The sequence below is a fragment of the Leptodactylus fuscus genome, chromosome 7 (genome assembly GCF_031893055.1).
Source record: "Leptodactylus fuscus isolate aLepFus1 chromosome 7, aLepFus1.hap2, whole genome shotgun sequence".
Taxonomy (NCBI): Eukaryota; Metazoa; Chordata; class Amphibia; order Anura; family Leptodactylidae; genus Leptodactylus; species Leptodactylus fuscus.
Window position 1 is genome coordinate 99315 of NC_134271.1, and position 23577 is coordinate 122891.

The 23577-nt window shown below is 50.2% G+C and overlaps 3 protein-coding genes across 3 annotated transcripts in view; 1 reads left to right on the forward strand and 2 right to left on the reverse strand.

Annotated features, from left to right (window-relative positions):
* Window positions 1-4210, reverse strand: part of AGBL2 (AGBL carboxypeptidase 2) — a 40468-nt gene extending 36258 nt beyond the window's left edge. Inside the window, exons 1-4 of the mRNA XM_075283328.1 lie at window positions 4163-4210; window positions 1436-1499; window positions 960-1085; window positions 45-233 (exon numbers count right to left, since the gene is read on the reverse strand). Coding sequence (XP_075139429.1) covers window positions 45-233; window positions 960-1085; window positions 1436-1499; window positions 4163-4198 — 415 coding nt within the window. The 5' untranslated portion in view covers window positions 4199-4210. The remainder of the gene's footprint in view (window positions 1-44; window positions 234-959; window positions 1086-1435; window positions 1500-4162) is intronic.
* Window positions 4211-8781: 4571 nt separating this feature from the next.
* MTCH2 (mitochondrial carrier 2) overlaps window positions 8782-23577 on the forward strand; it is a 29612-nt gene continuing 14816 nt past the window's right edge. Inside the window, exon 1 of the mRNA XM_075280701.1 lies at window positions 8782-8902. Within this exon, the coding sequence (XP_075136802.1) occupies window positions 8816-8902 (87 nt within the window). The 5' untranslated portion in view covers window positions 8782-8815. The remainder of the gene's footprint in view (window positions 8903-23577) is intronic.
* Window positions 20785-21457, reverse strand: LOC142212599 (phospholipase A2, minor isoenzyme-like). The gene has a single exon (XM_075280563.1). The coding sequence runs from the start codon at window positions 21445-21447 to the stop codon at window positions 20785-20787; it is 663 nt and encodes a 220-aa protein (XP_075136664.1). The 5' UTR covers window positions 21448-21457.

Here is a 23577-nt window from a genome sequence, read left to right on the forward strand (position 1 = left end):
AGTGTATGCGTCCCATCATTTATGTTGTTAGTATGCCATCTTACCAATATGCCTGATCTCTTCAGAAATTACTTCACACTCTGTAGGCCAGCGTGGAGGCTTCAGGAGACCATTTTTTTTGGAGGTGGAGAACAAATCTCTTGGTTCACTGAGACGTGGGATGACCTGCCCCTCTTGCTTATCAAACACAATCTGCCTACTCTTAAACACAGCACTCTCCAGAAGCAACGAGTCTCATGGAGGAAAAGAAAGAAAAACATTATTAGAAGACTGGAATATAAAAAGAACAAAGACACTGAGTACAATACACGTTAGTTGTAGATCACACAATGTAATCGGTAGGGGAACCTGACAACATGTTTTGCATTGCTCTACAGCACCATTGAAAGAGAAATGCAGCATTACACAGTTCTTACTGAAATCAATGCCAGATCCTCCAGAGAGAAAGATGCTCTCCAATATGGCTTATATACAAAAGTCAACACTCAACTAGGACCCCACCGATCAGAAGAACGGGTGTCCTAGGTTAATAGAGTGGCTCTAGGCATCTCTTTGGAGCTATAAAATAAAAAAAAGCAGACTGGTACTACACCTAGCCTGATAATTGCCTGCGCCAGATGCCTCAGCCTATTAATCATTCTGGCACATCTTGGTAGGTCACATGCACCAGAATTGAAATCTACACCAACCAGGCATTATAAGTCTGTGGGTCTGAAGATTCCCCATCCTGGCCCACCGTGATCTCCAATCTGCTCACTTTTTCCAAAAGTGGAGAGCATAGCAGAAAATGACAAAAAAAATCACGTTTTTCTGCAAAAATCTTGTGCCCCAGAAATTGCGACTTTTGTCAGGCATTATAAATCAGATGCATAGTGTATATATGAATACACATACAGCAGAAAACACCAAACCACTAGACTACCGCAGAACTATGCACCAATACTTTACTGAATACATACAAATCAGCCTTTTTTGGTCATCCAGAGAAGATGGTCGGTCAGAATCACTGTCTGTAGCCTCTTGTTCCCTTCTTCTGATCCCGTATGCTGGGTGCAGTAAAATCTCTTCTTCTTTTGCTTTATTTTCTGCAGAAATAAGGAACATATATATAAAATAAAGCAAAAATGTCTATGACAACCCACTGCACAGCTAATTAAGCTACCGCACCCCTTTGTAAAATCTGTCACAAGGGTCCCCATTTATATTTCCTCTATGATACTGGTCCTAGATGAACTCTTAGGGTCACCACAGTCTCTATGCCCTGGCTGTGACCACCCCCTAAAGTTAGGTTTCTTCCACTAGGGACTTGTCTATATTTCCAACCTATACATAATTTACAATATAAAAGCAAACATCTGATGGGTGGCTGTTTGGGCATATTCACTCCAGAATTTGTACCCATTTAATATCACAGATACCCTGCTTATACCCTTACCTTTAAAATACCCGTAATATCTGAGGTGACGTTGCATGAAGCTCTCATATGGATCTGTTAGAAACTACAAAGGAGGGAATTCATGATATTCAATTTTGTGTCTTCTCATTGAGGAGATTTGTATTCTTAAACATTGTACAGTAATGTGATGGAGGAAAAACTAAGACTGCTCATTAAAGGGGTCTTCTGAGACTTCTAGATTGATGATCCATCCTTAGGATGTGACTGCTGGGGGTCAGGCACCTGGGACCCCTACACTTCAGCTAGTTGAAAAGACTCCAAATTTTAGTGAATGTTGGGACCTCTCTACTGAATACCAAGCCCACTACCATACATATCATGGTGGCTGCGCTTAGAATTGAAGCTCCATCTCATTCATTTGAATGGGACTGACTTGCTGGTGTGCCATGTGCCCAATAATTCTGCCATTATTGGCAGAAGGAAGAAACCGCAGCACTCGTGAGTGCCATATCCTCTTCAACCAGCTTATTGGAGGACCCATGTGCTGCACCATCCACTCATCACATCAATATTTAAGTCCCAAAAACCCCTTTAATATTGCCACATTCACCAATGCTAGCAAGATCCTCTAACACTCTAATGCACATGTGGAGCTCTTGACTTTCCTGCAGATGAGGAGACATTCGAGAGGCTCATATATACATCAGAGTAGGGGTCGACAAGTGTCAGTCATGATGGCTATTCCCGTATACATTTCCTATTCCAGAGATGAGGCGTTTACATTAGATTGTAAACTCTTCTACAAAGGTAGAGTAACTTCTACAACGTCTTTCAGTAGACGCTGCTTCTTTCTTTAAAGCGTAAAGATTTCTGCGCCTTTATATATACACTTGGAAACAAAGTAAATGCCAACGTTGACTCAAAAAACTTTATAGCTTTGTATGCAGTGCATTCATAGTCTAACAATGCCATGTGTAGCTATTAAGACAGGATCTTAGCATTTGTTACATTAGTGGTCAGAAGGCAAAAAAGCTCAAGACATCCCCTGTCCCTATAGGCTCAGGACCCCCGAATAATAAAGGTCTGTAACCAGAAGCCAGATTGTCAACCCAACCCACTAATAGATAGATTATGGTTCACCTAAATCAAACAATGTTTTTGTGAATCGGTGCCTCCATTGCCAAGATATACCTGCACTTCCCGGAGCTCTGACAGTGGGCTCTGGTACTTAAAATAACCAACGCCAACAACTGGACAAGTGGAATGGCGGCTCTTTATATAACAGCCACCCACTGACCCGCCCACTCATCGGAGGAGGCCAATGAGGATAATGATACCATCCCCAAGCTGTAATGAGTGAGGCTGTCAGCGGGTGGAGTCTAGCGTGTGTCCAAACAACAAATCAGCTTTGAAGTAGACTGAAGATCACCCGAAGAGAGGCGAGTATGTTATCGCTACAGGGCGGGACAGTCAATAATCCACATCGGGTCACACATATTACACCACCAGAGTAATACTAGCTATCTAGGGAGGAATAAACATGTAAACAAGTGAAGATCTGTATCGGCCAAAATATAAAAGCAACAGGCTTATTGGGGGACCCGTGTGCTGTACCCCCCACTCACCACATCAATATGTAAGTCCCAAAAAACCCTTTAATATTGCCACATTCACCAATGCGAGTCATGCGGCCAGCGAAGTAGATTGTGAACTACTTTTCTGTCCACATGTTCTGTGCGGAGACCGTGCGCAAAGCACATGGACCCTATTATAGTCTAAGGAGTCCGTGTGCTTTCACTGCACACCACTTGCCAATGCGTTCGGTATTCATATCCCTGAGATTTCTACCTCTGGGGAAGGTGATAGATGGCACATTAGGGATCACCAACATCTGAGTCTTGTTTGAAGTTCCTATGGTCAGTTTAGGCTTTAGATTTCCTGTACACAAATGCACAATACCTGACATGTGTGAACATCCCCATATGCTAGAGCTACACAGTGATTAAAGGGATCCTATCTTTCAAACACATTTTTTTCTGAGTAACACGTCAGTATAGCCTTAAGAAAGGCTATTCTTCTCCTACCTTTCGTTGTCTTCTCCGCGCCGCCGTTCCGTAGGAATCCCGGTTTTTATTGGTATGCAAATGAGTTATTTCGCAGCACTGGGGGCGTCCCTAATGCTGCGAGAGAACTCTCTCCAGCACTGCCTCCATCTTCTTCAGCAATGTCCTCTTCATCCTCTTCTTCCAGCGCAGATTTCAGACTTCTAGGCCTCGGGCAGAGCAGACTGCGCATGCCCACAGGCCACAAGAAAATGGCCGCTTACACAGTATTGTTGTGACAATGAAAGGTAGGAGAAGAATAGTCTTTCTTAAGGCTATTCCGACGTGTTACTCAGAAAAAAATGTGTTTGAAAGTTAGGATCCCTTTAAGGACCCCAGATGATCGTGACACCCTACAACTCCATCACATGTAAGTAAATGGCACCTTGATGGTGCTGTACCAGCGACTTGTAGTCTAAAAAACCTCAAGCACTGCTGGTTATGGACACAGCGTCTTGGCGGAGGGTCACATCGTCTTGGGGGGTCAAAGCGACACTTCAATCTCTGACATTTACATGGCAATCTTTAGTTACATGACAGAAGTGAGGGTTACAATGGCCGAGTGGCCCCAGACTAATAGTTCACATACAGGTTGTGTGTGGTACAAAGATGGTGAAGGGGCCCGCGGTCTGACCTTACATAGATAGCTAATGGACTGATTTACCTCTGGTTTCATGTCGGTTTGCAGTGCAGGACACATGGTGGTGGGAATTACCTGAGGGAAGAAGGAAACATGAAGAATATTCTGTGAATGTACCTGGAGCAGCTCCCACATGTGTACAATACATACCATTCTCCCCCCCCACACACACACACACACTTTACTTGCTTTGGCAATGCCAAATATCAATTCGGACGTGCCAATAAAGCTCCTTTGATTTGATTTATATAATACTAGCAGTTACCCGCGACTTCGTCTGTGGGTTGGCGGTGGCGTTGAACCGCTTATATGTGTTGTCCCCCCATCTCTGCCGCCAGTTCCTTGTCCCCCTAGCTCTGCCCCCAGTTTCTTGTCCCCCCATCTCTTCGCCCCCAGTTTCTTGTCCCCCATCTCTTCCCCCTAGTTTCGTGTACCCCCATTTCTGCTGCCAGTTTCTTGTTCCCCCATCTGTGCCCCCAGGTTCTTGTTCCCCCATCTCTGGCCTTAGTTTTTTGTCCCAGCAGTTTCTTGTCCACCCATCTTTGCCCCCAGTTTCTTGTCCCCCCCCATCGCCACCTCGCAGTTTCTTGTCCCCCCATTGCTGCCCAGTAGTTTCTTGTCCCTCCCATCTGTGTGTCCCCCCCATCTCTGCCCCCACTTTCTTGCCCCTCCATCTCTGCCTCCAGCTTCATGTCCCCCCTTCTGTGCTCCCAGCTTCATGTCCCCCCATCTCTGCCCCCAGCTTTATGTTCCACCATCTGTGCCCCCAGCTTCATGTCCGCCCATCGCTGCCCCCAGCATCATGTCCCCCACCTACATCGGCCCCAGTGTATTAGCACTCACCTTGGCCACGCTCTGTGGTTAGCTGCTTTCTCCGCTCCCTGCTGCCTGTGTGTGTCCTAGCGAGGCCCCGGTGTCAGGTTGCTATGACGCCGTGCGTACTATGTGGACTGAGCGAGCGAGAAAGTGGCGGCAAGGGAGCGTGGCCAAGGTAAGTGCTACTACACTGGGGCCGATGTAGGTGGGGGACATGAACCTGGGGAACGTAGGTTATCCCTGGGGACACCCCCCCTCCCCCTGCTGCACTGACCTGTATGTCTAGTGACGGGTGCAGCAGCCTCCTCCGTCCGGCATGTGTGCAGGTGGACTTGGCTGCGGCTCCGGGACGATGTGGGCGGCCGCCATCTTCCTCACTGTGTCCCTGGTGAATCGGCACGCCCACATTCAGCCCCCAACCTATGGTGCTGCAGCCCTGCCTCTATAGCCCGCCCACAGCCTGCCATGCACCAATAGGAGGTGCGTAGACAGACCAGCGCTGGCAGAATGCCAGGTTCTACAGGCAAGCCCGGAGGTGTCTTTGGAGGGTCACGGTGGCTATTTGGGGTGAGTGACCCACGTTTTAAGTAGCCTACTACCTTTTCCTGGCAAATATGTGTGTGTGTGTGTGTGTGTGTGAAATTTCCCCAAAATCCGTTCAGCCGTTTGGCTGTGATTGAGGAACAAACATCCAAACTCACAAACTTTCACCTTTAGAATATTAATAGGATTGTAGTATTATCCTAGTCCTAGTATTAACTTTGTGTGTTTGAATGTTTGTTCCTCAATCACAGCCAAACGGCTGAACGGATTTACATAGAATTGGCCACATACATAGATTGTGACCTCGACTGAAACATAGGCTACCGGTAAAACACATGGCTTCACGACCGGAATCAATTTAATGTTCACCCTACGCTAAAGGACCTTGATGACGTCAGCACAGGCCCTTGAGCCGTTCTCGGATAGGCTGACGCTATGGTGTGGGCGGAGCTCATGCTATGGTGTGGGCGGAGCTATATACAATTGCATGGGGCACTGTGGAAGCCATTCTCAATGGAGTCTCATGGAAGGTCAGGAGAGTGCAGCACATGCAGGCTGGGTGTGGGCACAAGGAGTATATGTGGCTTTAAGTTTGTGTGCATAAGACAGTGGAATGTGGTGTTCAGCCTCTGATGTAGGGGGGCAAACTATGGCAGATGTCAGCAACAGCCGTTTCTAGCACAGACTGACAGAACACAACTCCTGTCATCCAAACTAACTGATGTAGCAGAGCTGAGGCAGCGCTGTAGCACAGCTTACGCTGCTCTCCATAGGGATGTACATACTGCTGGGTCTGCTGCGTATATGCACAGATGTAGCAGAGCCGAGACGCGGGCACCGCTGGGTCTGCTGCGTATATGCACAGATGTAGCAAAGCCTAGACGCGGGCACCGCTGGGTCTGCTGCGTATATGCACAGATGTAGCAGAGCCGAGACGTGGGCACCGCTGGGTCTGCTGCGTATATGCACAGATGTAGCAAAGCCTAGACGCGGGCACCACTGGGTCTGCTGCGTATATACACAGATGTAGCAAAGCCTAGACGCGGGCACCGCTGGGTCTGCTGCGTATATGCACAGATGTAGCAAAGCCTAGACGCGGGCACCGCTGGGTCTGCTGCGCATATACACCAATGTAGCATAGCCGAGACGTGGGAACCACTGGGTCTGATGCGCATATGCACAGATATAGCAGAGCCAAGACGTGGGCACCGCTGGGTCTGCTGCGTATATGCACAGATGTAGCAAAGCCTAGACGCGGGCACCGCTGGGTCTGCTGCGTATATGCACAGATGTAGCAGAGCCGAGACGCGGGCACCGCTGGGTCTGCTGCGTATATGCACAGATGTAGCAGAGCCGAGACGCGGGCACCGCTGGGTCTGCTGCGTATATGCACAGATGCAGCAAAGCCTAGACGCGGGCACCGCTGGGTCTGCTGCGCATATACACCAATGTAGCATAGCCGAGACGTGGGAACCACTGGGTCTGATGCGCATATGCACAGATATAGCAGAGCCAAGACGTGGGCACCGCTGGGTCTGCTGCGTATATGCACAGATGTAGCATAGCCGAGACGTGGGAACCACTATCATTCTGGACCCACATACAGGGCAGCAGTCCTGGCTCTTACCACCACCAAGCCTGGCTGAGCCACAGAGCCCCGAGAAAAACTGATACCCCCCAACTAAGCATCAGCCATCTGCCAAAACCCCCAACATGCCCTGAACAAGGCTCAAATAAAAGGAGTCATTGAGAGAGACAAAGAGCGGTACATGGAGGAATGGAGGAGCCAATAAATAACTCCAAGAAACTCACCAATGTGTACCAATCCCTACAAAGGGACTACACCATGGCCACCTACCTGGAGAGAATACGCCACCCCAAACACAGACAGACCCTGAGCCGGTACAGACTGAGCGCCCACAACCTAGAGATAGAGACGGGGCGATACAGGCAGACGTACAAGCCACGGGAGAACAGACTGTGCCAGCACTGTGACCAGGGGGCCCTAGAAGACCAGACCCACTTCCTGCTACACTGCACCAAATACTCAGCTGTGAGGGCCGTCTACTACCAAAGACTCTCTGCCCACATCCCAGACTGGGAGAAGAGGAAACTCTACATCCTACTGGGAGAAGAAGACGCCACTGTGGAGATCGCTGCCCAATACGTGTCCAGCTGTCACCAAACAAGAGGAAGATGAGACTCCACGGACTGTTATATTTATCCCAAAACACCCGCCCCACCCCCACCCCCATATAGCGGTCACCAACGAAGAGGAAGATGAGACTCCACGGACTGTTATATTTATCCCAAAACACCCGCCCACCCCGGGCACACACCTGTATAGCAGTCACACCCGGGCACATACCTGTATAGCGGGCACACCCGAGCACATATCTGTATAGCGGGCACATACCTGTATAGTGGGCACATATCTGTATAATGGGTACACCCGGGCACATATCTGTGTAGCAGGCACATACCTGTATAGCGGGCACACCCGGGCACATATCTGTATAATGGGTACACCCGGGCACATATCTGTATAGCGGGCACACCCGGGCACATATCTGTATAGCGGGCACACCCGGGCACATACCTGTATAGCGGGCACACCCGGCCACATACCTGTATAGCGGGCACACCCGGCCACATACCTGTATAGCGGGCACATACCTGTATAGCGGGCACACCTGGGCACATATCTGTATAGCGGGCACACCCGAGCACATACCTGTATAGCGGGCACACCCGGGCACATACCTGTATAGCGGGCACACCCGAGCACATACCTGTATAGCGGGCACACCCGGGCACATACCTGTATAGCGGGCACACCCGGGCACATACCTGTATAGCGGGCACACCCGGGCACATACCTGTATAGCGGGCACATACCTGTATAGCGGGCACACCCGAGCACATACCTGTATAGCGGGCACACCCGGGCACATACCTGTATAGCGGGCACACCCGGGCACATACCTGTATAGCGGGCACACCCGGGCACATACCTGTATAGCGGGCACACCCGAGCACATACCTGTATAGCGGGCACACCCGGGCACATACCTGTATAGCGGGCACACCTGGGCACATACCTGTATAGCGGGCACACCCGGGCACATACCTGTATAGCGGGCACACCTGGGCACATACCTGTCACTCTCTTCGGCTCTCCGTCCGCTTCTTCGGGCCCCTCCCACCTAAACTCTACCCGTTGCCTGGTTACACTGGTCACATGCTCCCTCTGCACTTCCGGCTCGTAGTGAAGATTTCTCCTTGAATTTGCGACCCGGCTTCCGTGACGTTTCCAAGATGGCGGATACGGCCAGTCAGCTGCTGCTGGGCTCCGGCCTGACAGTCGTGTCCCACCCGTTAATGTACGTGAAGATGCTGGTGCAGGTGAGTTCTATCTCCGAGACGGATCTGATAGACTGAGCCTCCATTTATAAGGGTGAAGTATGAGACCATATGTGCTGCAGGTGCGGAACTGTCAACATGTGCAGTATTCTTAGGCTGTCACTAGAAGCCCCCAATACCCGGCTGTCACTAGATGCCCCTAATACCAGGCTGTCACTAGATGCCCCTAATACCAGGCTGTCACTAGAAGCCCCCAATACCAGGCTGTCACTAGATGCCCCCAATACCAGGCTGTCACTAGATGCCCCCAATACCAGGCTGTCACTAGAAGCCCCCAATACCAGGCTGTCACTAGATGCCCCCAATACCAGGCTGTCACTAGAAGCCCCCAATACCAGGCTGTCACTAGATGCCCCCAATACCAGGCTGTCACTAGATGCCCCTAATACCAGGCTGTCACTAGATGCCCCAGTACCAGGCTGTCACTAGAAGCCCCCAATACCAGGCTGTCACTAGATGCCCCAGTACCAGGCTGTCACTAGATGCCCCAGTACCAGGCTGTCACTAGAAGCCCCCAATACCAGGCTGTCACTAGATGCCCCCAATACCAGGCTGTCACTAGATGCCCCCAATACCAGGCTGTCACTAGAAGCCCCCAATACCAGGCTGTCACTAGAAGCCCCCAATACCAGGCTGTCACTAGATGCCCCCAATACCAGGCTGTCACTAGAAGCCCCCAATACCAGGCTGTCACTAGATGCCCCCAATACCAGGCTGTCACTAGATGCCCCCAATACCCGGCTGTCACTAGATGCCCCCAATACCAGGCTGTCACTAGATGCCCCCAATACCAGGCTGTCACTAGATGCCCCTAATACCAGGCTGTCACTAGAAGCCCCCAATACCAGGCTGTCACTAGAAGCCCCCAATACCAGGCTGTCACTAGATGCCCCCAATACCAGGCTGTCACTAGAAGCCCCCAATACCAGGCTGTCACTAGATGCCCCCAATACCAGGCTGTCACTAGATGCCCCCAGTACCAGGCTGTCACTAGATGCCCCCAGTACCAGGCTGTCACTAGAAGCCCCCAATACCCGGCTGTCACTAGATGCCCCTAATACCAGGCTGTCACTAGATGCCCCCAATACCAGGCTGTCACTAGATGCCCCCAATACCAGGCTGTCACTAGAAGCCCCCAATACCAGGCTGTCACTAGAAGCCCCCAATACCAGGCTGTCACTAGAAGCCCCCAATACCCGGCTGTCACTAGATGCCCCTAATACCAGGCTGTCACTAGATGCCCCCAATACCAGGCTGTCACTAGATGCCCCCAATACCAGGCTGTCACTAGATGCCCCCAGTACCAGGCTGTCACTAGAAGCCCCCAATACCAGGCTGTCACTAGATGCCACCAGTACCAGGCTGTCACTAGATGCCCCAGTACCAGGCTGTCACTAGAAGCCCCCAATACCCGGCTGTCACTAGAAGCCCCCAATACCCGGCTGTCACTAGATGCCCCTAATACCAGGCTGTCACTAGATGCCCCCAATACCAGGCTGTCACTAGATGCCCCCAATACCAGGCTGTCACTAGATGCCCCCAATACCAGGCTGTCACTAGATGCCCCCAATACCAGGCTGTCACTAGATGCCCCCAATACCAGGCTGTCACTAGAAGCCCCCAATACCAGGCTGTCACTAGATGCCCCCAATACCAGGCTGTCACTAGAAGCCCCCAATACCAGGCTGTCACTAGATGCCCCTAATACCAGGCTGTCACTAGAAGCCCCCAATACCAGGCTGTCACTAGATGCCCCCAATACCAGGCTGTCACTAGAAGCCCCCAGTACCAGGCTGTCACTAGATGCCCCTAATACCAGGCTGTCACTAGATGCCCCCAGTACCAGGCTGTCACTAGATGCCCCCAGTACCAGGCTGTCACTAGATGCCCCCAATACCAGGCTGTCACTAGATGCCCCCAATACCAGGCTGTCACTAGATGCCCCCAATACCAGGCTGTCACTAGAAGCCCCCAATACCAGGCTGTCACTAGATGCCCCCAATACCAGGCTGTCACTAGAAGCCCCCAATACCAGGCTGTCACTAGAAGCCCCCAATACCAGGCTGTCACTAGAAGCCCCCAATACCAGGCTGTCACTAGAAGCCCCCAATACCAGGCTGTCACTAGATGCCCCCAATACCAGGCTGTCACTAGATGCCCCAGTACCAGGCTGTCACTAGAAGCCCCCAATACCAGGCTGTCACTAGAAGCCCCCAATACCAGGCTGTCACTAGATGCCCCCAATACCAGGCTGTCACTAGATGCCCCAGTACCAGGCTGTCACTAGATGCCCCCAATACCAGGCTGTCACTAGAAGCCCCCAATACCAGGCTGTCACTAGATGCCCCCAATACCAGGCTGTCACTAGATGCCCCCAATACCAGGCTGTCACTAGAAGCCCCCAATACCAGGCTGTCACTAGATGCCCCCAATACCAGGCTGTCACTAGAAGCCCCCAATACCAGGCTGTCACTAGATGCCCCTAATACCAGGCTGTCACTAGATGCCCCCAATACCAGGCTGTCACTAGATGCCCCCAATACCAGGCTGTCACTAGATGCCCCCAATACCAGGCTGTCACTAGATGCCCCCAATACCAGGCTGTCACTAGATGCCCCCAATACCAGGCTGTCACTAGATGCCCCCAATATCAGGCTGTCACTAGAAGCTCCCAGTACCAGGCTGTCACTAGATGCCCCAGTACCCGGCTGTCACTAGATGCCCCTAATACCAGGCTGTCACTAGAAGCCCCCAATACCAGGCTGTCACTAGAAGTCCCCAATACCAGGCTGTCACTAGATGCCCCCAATACCAGGCTGTCACTAGATGCCCCCAGTACCAGGCTGTCACTAGATGCCCCCAATACCAGGCTGTCACTAGATGCCCCCAATACCAGGCTGTCACTAGAAGCCCCCAGTACCAGGCTGTCACTAGATGCCCCCAGTACCAGGCTGTCACTAGATGCCCCTAATACCAGGCTGTCACTAGAAGCCCCCAATACCAGGCTGTCACTAGATGCCCCCAGTACCAGGCTGTCACTAGATGCCCCCAATACCAGGCTGTCACTAGATGCCCCTAATACCAGGCTGTCACTAGATGCCCCCAATACCAGGCTGTCACTAGATGCCCCCAATACCAGGCTGTCACTAGAAGCCCCCAATACCAGGCTGTCACTAGAAGCCCCCAGTACCAGGCTGTCACTAGAAGCCCCCAGTACCAGGCTGTCACTAGATGCCCCTAATACCAGGCTGTCACTAGATGCCCCCAGTACCAGGCTGTCACTAGAAGCCCCCAATACCAGGCTGTCACTAGATGCCTCCAATACCAGGCTGTCACTAGATGCCCCCAGTACCAGGCTGTCACTAGAAGCCCCCATTATCCGGCTGTCACTAGATGCCCCCAATACCAGGCTGTCACTAGATGCCCCTAATACCAGGCTGTCACTAGATGCCCCCTATACCAGGCTGTCACTAGATGCCCCTAATACCAGGCTGTCACTAGATGCCCCCAGTACCAGGCTGTCACTAGATGCCCCCATTACCAGGCTGTCACTAGATGCCCCCATTACCAGGCTGTCACTAGATGCCCCCAGTACCAGGCTGTCACTAGATGCCCCCAATACCAGGCTGTCACTAGATGCCCCCAATACCAGGCTGTCACTAGATGCCCCTAATACCAGGCTGTCACTAGATGCCCCCAATACCAGGCTGTCACTAGAAGCCCCCAATACCAGGCTGTCACTAGATGCCACCAGTACCAGGCTGTCACTAGATGCCCCTAATACCAGGCTGTCACTAGATGCCCCCAATACCAGGCTGTCACTAGAAGCCCCCAATACCAGGCTGTCACTAGATGCCACCAGTACCAGGCTGTCACTAGATGCCCCTAATACCAGGCTGTCACTAGATGCCCCCAATACCAGGCTGTCACTAGAAGCCCCCAATACCAGGCTGTCACTAGATGCCCCCAATACCAGGCTGTCACTAGATGCCCCTAATACCAGGCTGTCACTAGATGCCCCCAATACCAGGCTGTCACTAGATGCCCCAGTACCAGGCTTTCACTAGATGCCCCAGTACCCGGCTGTCACTAGATGCCCCTAATACCAGGCTGTCACTAGAAGCCCCCAATACCAGGCTGTCACTAGATGCCCCCAATACCAGGCTGTCACTAGATGCCCCCAATACCAGGCTGTCACTAGATGCCCCCAATACCAGGCTGTCACTAGAAGCCCCCAATACCAGGCTGTCACTAGATGCCCCTAATACCAGGCTGTCACTAGATGCCCCCAATACCAGGCTGTCACTAGAAGCCCCCAGTACCAGGCTGTCACTAGATGCCCCTAATACCAGGCTGTCACTAGAAGCCCCCAATACCAGGCTGTCACTAGAAGCCCCCAGTACCCGGCTGTCACTAGATGCCCCTAATACCAGGCTGTCACTAGATGCCTCTAATACCAGTCTGTCACTAGATGCCCCCAGTACCCGTCTGTCACTAGTGCCCCCAGTACCCGGCTGTCACTAGAAGCCCCCAGTACCCGTCTGTCACTAGATGCCCCCAGTACTCGTCTGTCACTAGATGCCCCCAGTACTCGGCTGTCACTAGATGCCCCCAGTACTCGGCTGTCACTAGAAGCCCCCAGTACCCGTCTGTCACTAGTGCCCCCAGTACCCGTCTGTCACTAGATGCCCCCAGTACCCGTCTGTCACTAGATGCCCCCAGTACCCGTCTGTCACTAGATGCCCCAGTACCTGTCTGTCACTAGTGCCCCCAGTACCCGTCTGTCACTAGATGCCCCCAGTACCCGTCTGTCACTAGTGCCCCCAGTACCCGTCTGTCACTAGATGCCTCCAGTACCCGTCTGTCACTAGATGCCCCCAGTACCCGTCTGTCACTAGATGCCCCCAGTACCCGTCTGTCACTAGATGCCCCCAGTACCCGTCTGTCACTAGATGCCCCCAGTACCCGTCTGTCACTAGATGCCCCCAGTACCCGTCTGTCACTAGATGCCCCCAGTACCCGTCTGTCACTAGATGCCCCCAGTACCCGTCTGTCACTAGATGCCCCCAGTACCCGTCTGTCACTAGATGCCCCCAGTACCCGTCTGTCACTAGATGCCCCCAGTACCCGTCTGTCACTAGATGCCCCCAGTACCCGGCTGTCACTAGATGCCCCCAGTACCCGGCTGTCACTAGATGCCCCCAGTACTCGGCTGTTACTAGAAGCCCCCAGTACCCGTCTGTCACTAGATGCCCCCAGTACCCGTCTGTCACTAGATGCCCCCAATACCAGGCTGTCACTAGATGCCCCCAGTACCCGTCTGTCACTAGATGCCCCCAGTACCCGTCTGTCACTAGATGCCCCCAGTACCCGTCTGTCACTAGATGCCCCCAGTACCCGGCTGTCACTAGATGCCCCCAGTACTCGTCTGTCACTAGATGCCCCCAGTACCCGTCTGTCACTAGATGCCCCCAATACCAGGCTGTCACTAGATGCCCCCAGTACCCGTCTGTCACTAGATGCCCCCAGTACCCGTCTGTCACTAGATGCCCCCAGTACCCGGCTGTCACTAGATGCCCCCAGTACTCGGCTGTCACTAGATGCCCCCAGTACTCGGCTGTCACTAGATGCCCCCAGTACCCGTCTGTCACTAGTGCCCCCAGTACCCGGGAGCAGGCTGTCACTAGATGCCCCCAGTACTCGGCTGTCACTAGAAGCCCCCAGTACCCGTCTGTCACTAGATGCCCCCAGTACCCGTCTGTCACTAGTGCCCCCAGTACCCGGGAGCAGGCTGTCACTAGTTACTACACAGTATCTGACATTACTGTGATTATTTCATTACATGTTTCCATGGGACAACACTGAAGATCTGACTCTGTGATACAATGTAAAGTAGTCAGTAAAGACTTTAGGGTTTAGACATTAATGGGTGAGTAATTTTCAGGGAACACCAAAGTGTTATACAATCTGTACACCGACTATTTTACATTGTATCAAAGTGTCAGCTCTTCAGTTGTCCCTTGGAAACGTGTAATGTCAGGGGTGTACTGACTTTTTTGAGATTCTTTATGTCTTTTGGAGAAAAATTACTTTGAAGTTCACTGTAAAGTTACTTTTGCCACTTACACCCTTCCCGTTCCGGCCTGGGCTACCCCATGCAGGGGCAGTTTATCTTTCCAGTGCTATAATATCACCCCTTTTGCTTGAACAGCACTCCCAAGGCAGAGGGTCCACCCAAATGCACAAACGGCCTCATTGACATAAGACTCCAAATTTGGTTATCTTCAAACCTTTAGAAGTGATGTACATAACTGAGGTTCAATGTCAATACAATACAAAGAGGTTTTATTGGCACTTTCAAATAGGTATTTGGCATTGCCAAAGCAAGTAGAGTGTGGGGGAGTTTGGGGTAGTGGGTGGTTGGAGTGGGGCGGGCGTAGAGTCGGTGGAAGGGTGGTTAGTTTGGAGTACAATAGTCCTTGGGGTCTCGTCATTCTCCTCGTTTGGTGACAGGTGGACAGTGGAGATATGGTGGGTGATTCGGAGTTTAATAATCCTTGGGGTTTCATCTTCGCCTCAGTTGGTGACAGCTGGACACGTATTGGGCAGCGATCTCCACAGTGGCCTCTTCTTCTCCCAGTAGGATGTAGAGTTTCCTCTTCTCCCAGTCTGGGATGTGGGCAGAGAGTCTTTGCTAGTAGACGGCCCTCACAGCTGAGTATTTGGTGCAGTGTAGCAGGAAGTGGGTCTCGTCTTCTAGGACCCCCTGGTCACAGTGCTGGCACAGTCTCTTCTCCCGTGGCTTGTATGTCTGCCTGTATCGCCCCGTCTCTATCTCTAGGTTGTGGGCGCTCAGTCTGTACCGGCTCAGGGTCTGTCTGTGCTTGGGGTGGCGTATTCTCTCCAGGTAGGTGGCCATGGTGTAGTCCCTTTGTAGGGATTGGTACACATTGGTGAGTTTCTTGGAGTTATTTATTTGGTTTCTCCATTCTTCAATGTACCGCTCTCTGTTTGCCTCTGTGGTCGCCTTTATTTCGGCCTTGGTTATCATCTGTTGGAGTTTTTGGTTTGGTGGTTGGCTGCTGTTTGGTTGGTGAATGTCTGGTTTGCTCCGGTGGCTTAGCCATGCTTGGTGGTGGTAAGAGTCGCTCCCCTGGATGTGTGCCTGGAAAGCTAGCGCCCTCTTCTGTATGGTGAGCCATAGGGGGAGTCTGCCTAGCTCTGCCCTGCAGGCTATGTTGGTGGTGTTGCGATGGACATGGAGCAGGTATTTGCAGAACTCCAGGTGGAAGTTCTCTGTTGGGCTGGAGTCCCACTTTGACTGGTCTGGGTAGGTAGTTGGACCCCAGACCTCACTGCCATAGAGAAGGATCGGGGAGATGACAGCGTCAAATATCTTCATCCAGACCCTCACCGGTGGTTTGAGGTGGTACAGTTGTCTTCTGATGGCGTAGAAGGTTCTGCAGGCTTTTGCTTTCAGGGTTTCTATTGCTGCTTTGAAGCTTCCTGATTGGCTGAGCTCCAGCCCCAGGTTGGTGTAGCTGTTGGTTTTCTCCAGTGTGGAGCCATTCAGTGTGAATTGTGGGGTGGTGGAGGCTTTATTGTGGCCCTTCTTCTGAAATACCATGACTTTGGTCTTCTTCTGGTTGATGGGTAGGGCCCATGTGGTGCTGAATTTTTCCAGCACTGACAGGCTTTCTTGGAGGTCTTTCTCGGTGGGGGCCAGGAGTAGGAGGTCGTCGGCGTATAGCAGGAACTTCACCTCTCGATTGTTCAGGGTGAGGCCTGGGGTTGGTGAGGCCTCCAGGGCTGTAGCCAGTTCATTGATATAGATGTTGAAGAGCGTTGGGCTCAGGCTACAGCCTTGTCTGACCCCTCGGGCCTGTTGGAAGTATGCTGTCCTTTTCCCATTCACCTTCACACTGCACTGGTTTCCGGTGTAGGAGCTCTTGATGACGTCGTACGTTCTTCCTCCTATTCCACTCTCTAGGAGTTTTAGGAGTAGGCCTGGGTGCCATACTGAATCAAACGCCTTCTTAAAGTCCACGAAGCAGGCGAATATCTTGCCTCTTCTGGTGTTGTGGACGTGCGTCTTGATGAGGCTGTGCAGGGTGTAGAAATGTCTATCACTGTAATGTGGTGGTGGAAGTTTGGGGGTGATAGTAAACTGTCTTTAAAAGTCTGGATGCAGGTCAAGTAATAAAAACATTACACAGTCATGACCTGTTCACCAATTCAATCCCAATATTGCGATGGGCCTACGTGGTCAATGACAATGCTGGGACCTGGTGAACAGCGGTGCTGGAGTGGGGAATATTGCTCAGCATACTGCCATCTTCTGCAACCAGATTTTTTTGTGTAAAGGGGATGTGCAGGACTCGTAAACATGGCTGCTTTCTTCTCAGGAAAAGACATGTCCATTGGTTACATGACAATACCACATCACCATGCCATTAAAATGAATGGGACTGAGCAGTAGCATGGTCATGTGACAAACGGACATGATGTCACTTCCTGAAGTGAGAATAAGAAAGCGGTCATGTCTACGAGCTCGGCACAACGCCTTTAATCTCCACAGTTGATGCACAGAGAATGGAGCAGAAGGCAGACAGCGCTGTTGTCTGTGTAGTGGCCGGGTCAGGTACTGCTGATCTGCATCTGCTCTATTGAATGGGACCTGAGCTGATTCTCTGGGTATTATCTGATATCAGTGACCTGTCTGTAGGAAAGATTAGCAATAGATTTAACCCCAAAAACACCTTTTGAGGTCAAGTTGCCAAATGTTGATTATTCAATCCTAGTGTTAAACTCCATAAATGGATGACAATAATGCTAATGTGACCAGAGCCCAGGGATGGAGGGAGTAATTCTCTGCTGCTGTCATGCTGTATTGTAGGCCTATGTGATCTGGGTGTGGATTGTGCAGAGAGATCTCTGGAGATGGGGGTTGGGTGCTGGGGTAAGTGCCAGTAAATGCATGAAGCTGGCCAATCCCTGAGCCTCCCATACTCTCATGATGGCTACCGGTTAGTTGTCATTTTGGGGCAGTGTTTGTGGGCGCTGTCATAGAAGTTAATGATTATCTTTTGTATTAAAGTCCAGCGATAGTGCGGGCAGGGGTGAAGATTCTTGGAGCCATTCACCTGATCCCAGAATAACCTTTAACACAGAATCCTGACATACAATGAGACCTGTCTCCACATGAAAATACAAAAATTATGCTGCGTAATAGCATCCAACTTAAAGGGATCCTATCAATAGATGCCCTGTTTTTTTTTCTCGATAACACGTCGCAATAGCCTTAAGAAAGGTTATTAGTCTCCTACCTTTCGATGTCTTCTCCGCACCGCTGTTTGGTAGAAAACCAGGTTTTCTTCGGTATGCAAATGAGTTCTCTCGCAGCACTGGGGGCGGTTCCCAGCGCTCAAACAGCACTGGGAACGTCCCCAATGCTGCACGAGAACTCTCCAGCGACGCCTCCATCTTCTTCAGGAACCCACCTCTCTGCGTGTCGTCTTCTGTCCTGGGTTTTCAATTTTCTAGGCCTCGGGCAGAGCGGACTGCGCATGCCCGGGCCACAAGGAAATGGCTGCTTACCCTGTAATCTATGTAAGCCAGCAGATGTATAGGTAGGGCTGAAATGATAGGTTAGGGTCAGCTGAACCAGCAGATCTATAGGCAGGATTGGGGTCATTTGCCAGGTTCTTGTGCCTTTAGGTGAAAAAGGATAAGCTCCAGTACCAGACACAGGCTGGTGCTGTTATAATAGAGGAGCATGTAAAGGTCCATGTTCACAGGATGATGGCCACCAATGAACACATGATTATACCGTATAGTTGTGCATTCAGTGGCGCCTCCATGTGGACGGGGCTCCAAGGTGCAGTGGTAAGGCAAGCTGTCGCTTTATTCATGTATTCCCAGGAGGAATTACAGAGGCTCCCACACCCCCATGACACCGTTTTTTGGATTGGTGATAGTCTGTCACGTTGGAGCTTCGGACTCCGATGTGAACAGAGACTTACTGAAATAGGCAGGAGATCCCGCCATAATGGTACTATTAATTCTTTTATTTCTGCAGGTTTTCCTGTTGTGCTTTATCGCGGCTCACACGCCAGATGCTGTAGCTAAAAACTAGAAATAAAAACATAACCTACCTTAATCACCATGTCTGGAGCATTGTCTTCTATCTAGTAGCTCATTGTGCTATTAAAGGGATTCTCCACTCCTAGCCTGATGATCGGCCATGAATATTAGAGGTGCTGCTTACTCGCCATACAGAATGTAGCCATGGCTTTTGGTACTATAGTACTGTCCTAGTTTCGTCTTAGTGCCAGCGCTCCACCAAAATCCATTGGTACAGTTTGTATGGCGAGCAAGAAGTGCGGCTCCCGACATATAAGCAGTACCAGGATAGGCCATCAATGGTAGAAACTGGGTAAAACCTTTGAATCCAATAGCACTTACAATCTTAAAAGCAGAATTATAATTTTTAGGTGAGATTTAGTCTGTTACCATGGAGACACATAGGTCTGCAAAGAAGATGTATGTGCAGCATTGAAGCAATAAGGCCGGACGTGATTCCCGCAGGCCTGTTCTGCTGGATAGGAGACGGAGACCTCCAACAGTTAGCTAGAATCTGTGGGGACAGCCAATGTTTGAGGGGGGCTGCAGCATTTAGGCAATGTGTACATTGTATAGTGACTATAGCTGGTATTGCAAATTAGTCCATTCATTGAATTAGACAGAACTGCAAAGACAGCACAGCTAAGTGACGGCGCCTCCTGAACGCTGCTATTACCTTGGTCCCTATATGGTGTCCCTCATATGGTGTCTATGGGGAGTGCAGATTGTATATCCTCATATGCCAGATTTCTGGAGTAAAAAAGCCGCAGACCTTGGGATTTTGTTCTGCTCATATGACTTTCCTACACAGGGAGTGTGTGAAGCGTGTGCAGGGCCATCGTCATAATTCTACTAAAACAATTATTGTAGATGATGCTGTCAAATGACAAAATACCAAAAGTGCCCTTCTGATATCAAGTGTTTTGCCTCATTGCTGTTGGCTAAGGGACATGTCGCCGTCCGATCGGGAGCGCTGATGTGTGAATAAACAAAACCAAAATTCAGCGGCGTATTCTGGAATGTAAAAAGGTGAATGTCCTAAAATAATCATTCACTAGTTGTAAAATGCTAAATAAATTATGATTTATGTCGCCATCATCTAGCTCAAGCAAGTGTAGATTTTACCCCAGGCCTAATACCTGGTGGAGGGGCGTCAGCGCAAGCAACGAAAAAAAACAAGTTTTCAAAAATCTCTCCCATAATTATTATTATTTATTTGTCACCAGACATATTGGATTGTAGATTTCTTCAAATGCTTCCCTATCACATAACCCAGCCCCAGAGATCGCTCGGCTACAGTTACCAAACAGTGTTTTTCCCTTTGGGATTTGGCGCTTCCTTTGCTGAGAAATTGGCTTTTTTTAGTGCCCCAAATCATCCTGACAGATTCCCTTTAAAACTGAGGATCACCCATTAGCTCAAAAAAATGTCAGACTTTATTTTTAGGTAAAATTGCTCAGCTCTATTCTGATCAAAGGGGATCCAACCACTAGGGCCTTCACCGATCATGAAAATAAGGATCCATTATCCAGGGTTTGAGAGAAGCAATGGTCGGACACCGCGGCTCCATTCATATAGGACTGACCTATACGGAGTGAATAAACCAGCACTTCATTCAAACTGGGAGACATCATGGACCCCTGTTCTCAGGATTGGCGGGGTCCCAGCAGTCATTCCACACCGATCACATACTTCTCTTGGTACATCCCCTTAAAGCACCACATTGCTCCAGTTGGCTGGTCTTAGATCCATAATGGAGAGCTTTGAACATCTTTCCTCTTTTTATCCTTGGCAGTCTTCTTTCTTCTCCTCCATCTCCTCTTCCTGCTCTTTGGTTTGCCAGACCAGTTTCTAGTACCATGTTCTGGGTCGGTCAAGTTTCGGCTCCACTGTACTATATCGGATATATTGGGGTGAAGTTCTGGGCACAAGTCATGGGGACCAACACACATGTCCCTCTTGTTATAGAAGAAATGTTTCTTCTTGGGCTTTGCCTTGGTCAGGCACTCTGCAAACTGCTTGTCACACTCACATGCCACCCTGCTACACAGTGTTGGTGAGTGGCATTGTGTGTGTGACGGGCCACATGAAAAGTGATAGAACTGCCACTTTATTTTACTGTAGCACTGCAGGTCGATCCTGGAATAGCGGTAACAACAGTCGTGCAGTAGGCAGCATCTGTCCACATCATCCACTGCACCTCCGGTCCCCCCCGTGCCACAGTAACAGCCATACAGGTTGATGCCCAGCAAGGGTACTTGAAGCCTGTTTCTGTAACACCATAGGGTCACCACTAGATCTAGTACGCCACGTTTCTGACGGACATGAGTGTCGGTGCCACTGCAGTTTATCCCATACTGGAAACCACAGACGTAGACTGAGACGAGGAGCACAAGCTTGTTCATTTCAGATCATTGGGTCAAGAATGGATCCTTCTGTGGAGATACATGCTGAATTACTTGTCTATGCAGAAACTGGACTTCAGCCCTTAAAGGGGCTCTATCACTAGGAAAGGTCATTTTTAATTAATCACACCTTTGCATAGCCTTTAGAACAGGGCTAGGGAACCTTTGGCTCTCCAGCTGCTGTGAAACTACAACTCCCAGCATGCTCCATTCACTTCCATGGGAGTTCCCAGAACAGCAGAGCCAGTATGCATGCTGGGAGTTGTAGTTTTGCAACAGCTGGAGAGCCGTACGTTCCCTACCCCTGCTTTAGACAGTCTATTCCACACCTACCTATAGTATGTAGATTGCCTCAGTGGTTTCTGAATAAGTCCGTTTTTCTTCATATGCTAATTAGACTGGTGCACGATAGATGGTGCACACCTCTCCTATTGTTTTCTATGGGAGACTGCTGATGATGATGATGATGATGACTTCCTGCTTCCTGTTTGCTTCCCACACATAGAAGATAATAGGAGAGAGGAGGCTGCTGGGAACTTCCTGAGCTGGCTCATTAGCATATGAATAAAAACGGACTTATTCAGACACCACTGAGGCAATCTACATACTATAGGTCGGTGTGGAATAGACTTTCTAAAGCCAGTGCAAGCATGTGATTAGTTATACATGACTATTCCCAGTGACATAGCCCCTTTAATACAACAATGACAGACTATCGTGAGCCTTTCTTCTTTCATACACAAGCCGTTTTTGCTCGAAATGACAAGAATGTGCACATACCTGTATAAGTGCAGCCATCCCCTCCCCCCCTTCTTCTCCTTCTAAATTGGGACAAAAACCTTGCTATGCCCTGCCCCCTCAGCCAACCACTAGTTGAACAGATTGGGATGAGATTTAACCCTTGTGTTCTGCAATTTTTTAGGTTTATTATGTTTCTTTTGTTTTTTTTTCTTTTTAGGATAAAACACTGCAGATTGACAAATCGTGACGGCATCAAAGCTTATTTAGGCTACAATAAGGATACATGGAGGGTATCTGTGTGCCCTTCATAGACCCATACCATGAGCTCGGACTATAAAAGGGATGGAAATAGCACCTGAACAGAGTTTGGCCTCTGGGCTCCCAGATGGACATGTAGTAATATACAGTTGTGTGTATGGGGCAATAGAAAAGTGTGGGTCAAGTGCTAACCACACGGAGAGTCCACTGACAAGGCACACGCTAGTATTCATGTAGCCTTACTTCTGACATCCATTTCTAGGTTTAGACCTTTCACCACCTTTGGGGCAGAATCTGCCTGTGAATCAGCAACAGATTCCACTATGTGGATGAGCCCTATACAAATGACGGTTTATGGGGCTGTGAGGCCAGGACAAGGACATCTCCTATACCTGCTGACTGAAGGATATTACAGGGTCGGTCGGTACACTGATATCATTCATGTGCAGCCCAGAGCCGGCACGTGCACCCAGTCATGTAGCGCTCGGCTCTCTACTGCTGGGAACAGATGCTGATTCTGAGTTCTGACATGGTCTCCCTCTGACTGGCAATTGTACACCCAATTACACCCCTTTGCCTGCTCCTGCACCGACCTGACAGTACAGACCATATTAGGCACCAAAACCAACTGCACGTAAAACAATAAGATCTGTCATTCGTTCCTTCTATGGGGCTGGCTGGAAAGAAACCTTAGGCTGAATTCATGGTTTCAAAGGGTTTGGCCTTTTCTTTTTCTGGACTAACCTGCGTATATAAAGCCACCCCTAAAAAATCCATCCAGGGGGCTGTGGGAACGCCTGGCAATGTCCAGAGTGGACTGATGTGTAAGTTATATGGAGCAATGACTCTCTAGCATATGCATCTATACATGTGCCACTTACAGTCAGCAGCGCCTGCCCGTACACCCACATTAGGCTAATAAATAAGGGCACAATACCTACTTTGCACTGTGTGGAGTTGCTCTCGGATGAAGCTCCAGTTCTTCTTTGCATTATGTCACGTTCCTTCTGTCCTTTATATAGGGTTAGGGTTATTACATGTTCATGTTCTGGAAAGTAGAAATTGCCAATGCACCTTTAACTCTTTGTCTGCCTTACACATTAGCTGCCCACTCTCCAGTCATTGGTGGTC